Here is an 8,132-nt window from a genome sequence, read left to right on the forward strand (position 1 = left end):
TCTGAATAAACAAATAACGCAAATCTTTACACTGTTTAAAAAAAAAAGATAACTTATGATTTACACCTTAACAAAAACTGTGGTAACTTATTGGAAAAAACATAATGACGAAAGTATTTTTAAAGGGATACTAAGGTGCGTAATTCGCACAGATAAGTTTTGTCCATTGATTCATTCAATGAGTGAACGCAGCGTGTTTCATCCCAGATTTCAGACCTCTCGACTCCCCACTGCAAAAGGGGGATGAAGGAATCCACGTAGGAGTGTCCCAGGGCCCTCCTCAAACAGAAAAGCCCTTGTGAACACTCACACTGGGGGTTCTTACTTGACCACGTGACCGTGTATCCAAGGATAGCCCAAACTTAGAGACCGCCGAGTAATGGACACGTTTTCCAGCATGCTGCACCGGAGAAAAGCGCAAATGAAGATAAATGAATAAGAGCTTTTCTTCAATGCCACAAGAATCTGGAAATAACTTCAGGACCGTTCAATTTACGAGTCCCAGCAAAAATGTCTAAGCTGGAACTTTCTTAACAATGAATGATCTCCTTTTGTTCGTGGAAATAACAGGGTATGAAGTCCGTATTATCAAACTTTAACTTTACAGTGTAATAAGCGTTTTCACTCACTTTAATAAGTGCAGTAGGAATCTTCACATACCGCAGAGGAATAATGTGTACCAGACGTGATCACTCAGGATGCTCAAGATGAACTACTGGAGACCCGGGTGTTCAGTCTGTAAGGTAAGATTTCCTCAGTCTAGATATTTTAAGTCCAGTCATGTTTTAACTTAAACATAACAGCAACATTACAATAGTAATCTCTGAGTTAGCTCTTTTTTGTCTTTTTATTTATCTCACATAACTGCAACATCACAATAGTAAACTTTCTTAGTTCAGTGTTTTTGTTTTTCTCACATTGAACAATCTATCTATCTATCTATCTATCTATCTATCTATCTATCTATCTATCTATCTATCTATCTATCTATCTATCTATCACGTTTCTTACAAGAAAGCATTAAGTCTTGAGATAAAACGACTGACTTTAAAATAGATGACTTAATTTGAGGATGTCATATAAATGAAAAATCTTAATATAAATCGGTGATGTGGACAAATTCTAATCTAATCTATCTAATCTTATTTAATGAACTGACTAGATAGTTATTTATATTTTAAAATGTCTATACACGAAACAAAAATGTATTTGCTTCCATCTATTTGTATTCAAATTTTCTTGGTCATTAATGAAATCTAAAGTGGTTGAAAAAAAAAATGTCTTGCTGCATATTGTGACTTTACCACCACTTTGAATTAATACAAACTGATATAAACATTCAAGACAGCAATTAAAGCATTTTAAATGCAACTTTTATGTTACCATATATAACCTAGTAATTAGCAGTTAGAGTGGTGTCATTACATTCCTGTTAGTTCACACTGATTAGTTCAAAACAGCAAGTGAAAGTCATGGTGTGGCCTTTCTATGTGTGTGTGTGTGTGTGTGTGTGTGTGTGTGTGTGTGTGTGTGTGTGTGTGTGTGTGTGTGTGTGTGTGTGTGAGAGAGAAGCCATTTGGTGCCACGTCTCTTTAAGGTTTACATTTTGTGATATGTCCATGACAAATACACCCCCTGTTCTTGTTCCCCTCCTCCACCGCTGCTGCAGCTGCAAGTCGTGGGCCCAGGCAGCACAAGCGAGCCTGTCACTGGTGATAGTGGATTTATCTCATATAGAAGAACTCCAGCTAAACACTGCCTATCTCCCAGAAGGCGCCATCACGCACTGCTGAACTGCAAAGCGCTCCGTAATGAAACAAGACAAAAACACAAGGATGAAACATGCTCCCTGGTCCCAGACTGCACACACCTCTCTGATACCCATGCTAACTCACTTCCTGTGTCATGTTTCTGACAGAAAATGCCACTAGATTATATCCGTGTAATACTCCTGGATAAAAAAGTAGCGCTGTCCCAAAGGTTTAAAATGATTGACCATATGTCACAGACCAGTCCGAAAGCATCAGATGCACAGTGGTTAAGCTACTGATGTGTAAGGAGCAAATCAAATCTAAGTATGTTTTCACACAATGAAAAATAAACCCAAACGCTGCTGGAGTAGGATTATTTAAGCATGTTTTTCGAACACATCTATAAGGCTGTAAGATAAGCCATTAATGTAATTTGTATGGGAATGATGAACAGAGTGATGTCCGTTTCTGCTTGAGCAGATCATCAGATTTGTCAAATGCTTCAGTGGTTCTTGAATATGTAAAGATCTCAGCTCAACCGCCGTGCCTGACAGTTTGACGGCTATGGCATAATAAGCCCACATAATTGGTTTATATTTACTTAGACTGCACACTATCATTCCTTGACGGCTCGAAAATTGTGTCATATCCTAAATGCTACTCTTTGTGCAGACAAATTGCATGGCATTTACCTATGACAGTTTTCCCAGTGGTACACGTCTTATTTTACGACTACAATATTGCACTGGATCTCCTCGTGTTTTTAGCACAGTTTAGGAAAGTGTCACATTCTGTCTGACTGAGGTCTGGTAGGTTTATTTGCACAGATGTGGTCTTGATATGGTCCAGCTTAACCCTGTCAACCGGTGTTGTTTGCCTTGCTGTGAAGGTAACGCAATGCGTTATTGCTAGTAAACGACAGCCCTGAATAGAGCTATGTCTGGTTATGGCAGCTCACCTACTTAAAACCATTTGGTGGGGTTATCTGGGGTCAAATGTGCCCTTAAGCTACTGGTTTTATTGCAACAAAACAGCCCAATATATTTGTAGTGTTGTAATGGTGTCATTTCCTTACCATTTCCCTTAGGAAACGGTTTCTTTACATTACGAGTTTTTTTTTTTTTTTTACATTCATTGATGTATGGTTTGTTAAGACAGGACAATATTTGGCCGAGATACAACTATTTGAAAATCTGGAATCTGAGGGTGAATATTGAAGAAAAAATATTAAGAAAATCGCCTTTAAAGTTGTTCAAATTAAGTTCTTAGCAATGGTAGGACATTTACAAGATATCTTCATGGAACACGAGCTTTACTTAATATCCTAATCAATGATCCTAATTTTTGGCTATTGCTACAAATATACCCGTGCTATTTAAGACTGGTTTTGTGCTCCAGGGTCACATATTAATATTCTCCTTGAACAGACATTAGCTTTAAACCTCTGTATTCAAAACTCTTACTATTTATAAAACATTGATAAACAAAAAACAGATGAATAACCTCAAAACAAGAGTTTATTTATAAAGTTAAACCAAAACTTCCCCCACAACAGCTACAATGAACAAACAGCTTGTTGAATTTAAAGGTCAGACCAATGCTTCAATGTAGCTAATGTCTGCTTTCCTGAAAACTGATGGAAATGTTGTACTGTATATTAAAGAAATGCTACAACAATAGATTTGAAACAATGTGTAGAGGACACAAACTCTCAGAAAATGGTTCCTTGTCAAATAAACAAAATCAACACCATCTGGCTCCCAATATTTAATGAAAGCATTTCAGACTTGGGTTATAGAGGCCAAACCATTCTGTAGCTATGAGCAGTGTTTTTTGTTGTTGTTGTGAATTAATGATTCTTACCATTTTCATCACTTAAAATATTTAACAATTAAAATAAATATGATTTTAAAAAATATCTCAATTTAATAATTACAGTGATAAAATAGACTACCATCTATTTGGGATCAGTAAGTTTTATTTAAGAAATAAATACATTTATTCAGCAAGAATGCATTCAATTAATCAAAAGTGACAAAGTTAATTAAAATATATTTCAAATAAATGCTTTTTCTCTGTCCTTTTGTACTTACAAGTACTGACAAGTACTAAAAAATGCATTACAGTTTCCACAAAAATATTAAGAATATCAGAATTGATTAGAATGATTTCTGATGGACCATGCGACAGTAATGGCTGCTGAAAATTCAGCTTTGGCATCACAGGAATAAATTACATTTTAAAATATATCAAAATAGAAAACATCTATTTAAAATTGTAATATATTTTACAGTATTACTGTTTTTGATCAAATAAATGCACTCTTTGTGAGCATTTGATACTTCTTTTAAAAACACTGAAAATAACCTGACTCCAAACTTTAAAAAAAGCAATGTAAATACCAATATATTTAATATGTGACCCCAGACCACACCAGTCATAAAGGTCAATGTTTTTAAATTGAAATTTACATCTGAAAGCTGAATAAATATTAAGAAAATCACCTTTAAAAGTGTCAATATAAAGTTCTAAGCAATGCATATTACTAATCAAAAAGTTTGATATATTTATTTTAGAAAATGTACTAAATATCTTCATGGAACATAATCTTTACTTAATATCCTAATGAGTTTTGGTGATAATTTTGACCCATACAAATTATTTTTGCCAACTGCTACAAATATACCCATGCTATTTAAGACTGGTTTTGTGGTTTTGGTTCACATCATAATTAAAAAAAAAAATCTAAAAGAAGTACTGCTTTTATGATTCATCGTGATTCACAGTAAGCAGTTACCAAAGAGAGACACTATTCTGTGGACCTCATCATCTCTCATCATCCCACATTAGTGGAATTACTGGACAGGTGATGACAGTGCAGGCCGCTTGTTTGGGAACAAAGCTGAAATTGTCTGTGTCCGCTTATACTGCCCTGTGCCAAACGGTATAAATCTGTCACCGCTTGGAATCAATACATAGAGCTGGTGTGTTAGTGAGTTTTATGTCTGTGTGGAAATGGTGCCAAAACTGCTGTCTTGATTTTGTTTATTGCAGATGAATTGTAGACCCAGGTTCTGACATGAGATGAACCCAAAACAGTTGGCAGCAGCGACTAATTAGCAGTCTGTGGAGGCATTTCCCAAATCGAAGTTCATTTGAGAATGAGGAACAAGTATGCAGTCATCCTTATCTGCATTGTGGCACTTGTCATCATTGAAAAGGAAAACAACATTATTTCAAGGTGAGATTTTTTGGGTTTACTAAAAATAGATTTTTAAGATTTTTAAAACTGAACTTTTTCTTAATCTTGAAATGAACAGGGTCTCAGACAAGCTGACACTCAGACGGAGCCCACAGACGGAGCCTCCATTGCCCTACAATGCTTCCAGCTCTCTGGTAATAATGGACGACAATGGTTCCTATCCAGAAGACCTGTATGTTGAGAACGCCATTCAGGCAGGGCGAAAGCACATCCTCTTAATGGCTACAACTCGCACAGGATCTTCCTTCGTGGGCGAGTTCTTCAACCAACAGGGCAGCAACATGTTTTACCTCTTTGAGCCGCTCTGGCATGTGGAGAGGATGCTATCAATTGGCTCAAGTGGCACAAATGCCAGCACGTCCGTTTGGGTGTACAGGGATGTCCTGCAGCATCTCTTCTTGTGTAACTTCTCCATGTTGGAGCGCTTCATCAGCCCTCCTCCATGGGACCACATCACCCCTGCCCTGTTCCGCAGAGAATCCAGCAAGGCCCTCTGTGAGGAGCAAGTGTGCTCTCCAGTTGTAAAAAACGTTTTTGAGAGGTACCACTGCAAGACGAGACGTTGCGGGCCGCTCAATCTGACCTTGGCGTCCGAGGTCTGTCTAGGGAAACAGCACAGGGTGATCAAAGCAGTGAGGGTCCGACAATTAGACACGCTTCGTTCTCTAGTAGAGGACCCTCGGTTGGATATCAAATTCATCCAGCTGGTTAGGGACCCTCGAGCCATCCTCGCATCAAGGATGGTGGCCTTTGCAAGTAAGTACCAGAACTGGAAAAGCTGGGCAGTGAATGGAGACGTTCCTATAGAGGATGAAGAGGTCAAACGTCTTGAAGGAAACTGTAATAATATTCGCATCTCTGCCGAGTTGGGCTTAAGTCAGCCGGAGTGGCTGAAAAACCGTTATATGCTAGTACGTTACGAGGATATCGCCAGGTACCCCATGCACAAAGCAGCAGAAATGTACAATTTCACAGGGCTTCCGATGACGGCACAAGCACGGGAATGGATCCTCAAAAACACGCATGCATCGCCCGAGACAAGTGGTGTCTATTCCACCCAAAAAAACTCTTCAGAACAGGTTGAGAAATGGCGACTTAGTATACCGTTTAAACTGGCCCAAGTTGTGCAGAAAGTTTGTGGACCGACTATGAAACTTTTTGGGTATAGGTTTGTAGACAGTGAACAGACACTATTGAACAGATCCTTTAGTTTGCTTGAAGAAAAACAATTTATTTAGACATATGTTACATTTTTTGATGCACACGTTGTTACAGGAAAACCATGCGTGAAATGTGACATGGTTTTTTGTTTTTATATGTGGACTAAAAATATGCATAGCAGAGACACTGGCACACTGTAGCACACTGGGATGTTGCTTTGACTGAGGTATATCTGGCATGCATCACCTGATTTATTTAAGCCTAGCTGAGATTATGCCTTCATATGAAAAACAGTTTAATGAGGACAAAAATCATCTGTACTCATTAGATGAGACATGATCTGCCTGTGAATGTGGGTATCTGAAAACAGTGTTTCCTTTTTCTGAAAAAAGCTAAAGGACCATTTTTACACACAGAGGGAAGCAAAACAAGTAGGCGTCTTATTTATGTGTGGTGCTTCTGCTAAAGTATTGTGTGGTCAGCAGAGTCATTTCAAATTGCTTTGTTGAAATTAAAGCCCAAAACTGGCTGTGAGAGTTTGTCATCTCTCATTATTGTAAGATTTATTGTAAGAATTTTTTTTTTTCAGCGTCTCTGGATATTAACTGAGAAAACACTCCACTGTGTGAAGAGGCAGTCAGTATAAAAGGCAGCTTTTGACATTCAGCTGTGATCCTAGAGTACAATTGTGGCATTATTCTCTAAAAAACTGAAGTGAACTTTTTTAAAGCACAACAAATAGAATATGACAAGTAAAGGTTGGGAAGTTTATGCTTAGAAACTTTTACTAAAGTTAATAGCAATAAAAAGTAATTTTATTCCGCTAAATAAATAAATAAATGAATAAGTGAACACAATGACTCAACTGTCATTTCTAGTGCCTGTATGGTTTGTCACATAAATATGAATCAATGGAAAATACTCAACAGAAACAGCAAAATACTAAAGAAAACACTAAGATTTTCCAAGAGCAGCTGCTTTTTGACCATGCAGGGATAGGAACAAGTAAAATCAGTACCAGTTTCTTTACGAACTCCACTTTGTAACCTCCAGTGTTCTCTGGCTAGATTAATGGAAGACTTTTGAAAAGCATAGCATTCTTAAAATAGCTGGCTGGCATTTAGTTTCAGCCAAAGCCATAATGCCAAAGCTATTTCAGACATCACAGAATGGCCGTTTGGGAATTATTGTTAGGAAACACAAAGTCTTATATGACAGCAATGAAGCCTACAAAGACATTCTCAAAATTAAAGACTGTGAAAACAGTGATGTTTTCTCTGCACGCATAATTTTACAATCTTATCTCAACACAGATTTACTGAGAACCAGTGATGTTCTCTCTGCACAAGAAATTTTACAATCTTATCTTAACAAAATATCCACATCACTCTCAAACTATTTCCCGGCCATGGAGACCTACAGTAGTATGCCAAAGATTACAGATGTCTGCATTGGCAAAACAGTTGTTCTTTAAAAAAAAAAAAAAAAAAGTATCTTCATGCTTTATATAAAGCATATATGTGATCTGGACCACAAAACCAGTCATAAGGGTCAATGTTTTGAAGCTTTCCATTGATGTATGGTTTGCTGGAATAGGACAATATTTGCCTGAGATACAACTATTTGATAATCTGGAATCTGAGGGTGCAAAAAAGTCAAAATATTGATAAAATCTCCTTTAAATTTGTCCAAATGAAGTTTTTAGCAATGCATATTACTAATCAAAACTTTAGTTTTTATATATTTATGGTAGGAAATTTACAAAATATCTTCATGGAACATATTCTTATATTTGGCATTAAAGAAAATCGATAATTTAGACCAATTTTTTTTTTTTTTGCTTTTTTTTTTTTTTTTTTTTTGGCTATTGTTACAAATATACCTATGCTACTTATGACTGGTTTTGTGGTCCAGGGTCAGTTATGTTGATTTTACACTGCAAGCAAGAAGCACATCAC

The 8,132-nt window shown here is 36.9% G+C and overlaps 1 protein-coding gene across 2 annotated transcripts; it reads left to right on the forward strand.

The window, feature by feature from the left end:
- The first annotated feature begins 386 nt into the window (after positions 1-386).
- chst3a (carbohydrate (chondroitin 6) sulfotransferase 3a) lies at positions 387-7,849 on the forward strand. 2 transcript variants are annotated; one of them, XM_073835005.1, is made up of 3 exons: positions 387-743; positions 4,806-4,992; positions 5,072-7,849. In XM_073835005.1, the coding sequence occupies exons 2-3, from the start codon at positions 4,913-4,915 to the stop codon at positions 6,249-6,251; spliced, it is 1,260 nt and encodes a 419-aa protein (XP_073691106.1). In that variant the 5' UTR covers positions 387-743; positions 4,806-4,912; the 3' UTR covers positions 6,252-7,849. The 2 variants fall into 2 exon arrangements, with proteins under 2 accessions (XP_073691106.1, XP_073691107.1); XM_073835006.1 differs by lacking the exon at positions 387-743 and having other exon boundaries at positions 3,616-4,992.
- The last annotated feature ends 283 nt before the right edge of the window (positions 7,850-8,132 follow it).

This window comes from Garra rufa, chromosome 2 (genome assembly GCF_049309525.1).
Source record: "Garra rufa chromosome 2, GarRuf1.0, whole genome shotgun sequence".
Classification (NCBI taxonomy): Eukaryota; Metazoa; Chordata; class Actinopteri; order Cypriniformes; family Cyprinidae; genus Garra; species Garra rufa.

Excerpts from the sequence above, each read along its gene's own strand:
- chst3a (XM_073835005.1), top strand. The coding sequence starts at position 4,913 with ATGAGGAACAAGTATGCAGTCATCCTTATCTGCATTGTGGCACTTGTC. Across the intron at positions 4,993-5,071 it reads GAAAACAACATTATTTCAAG|GGTCTCAGACAAGCTGACAC; the intron begins GTGAGATTTTTT and ends TGAAATGAACAG.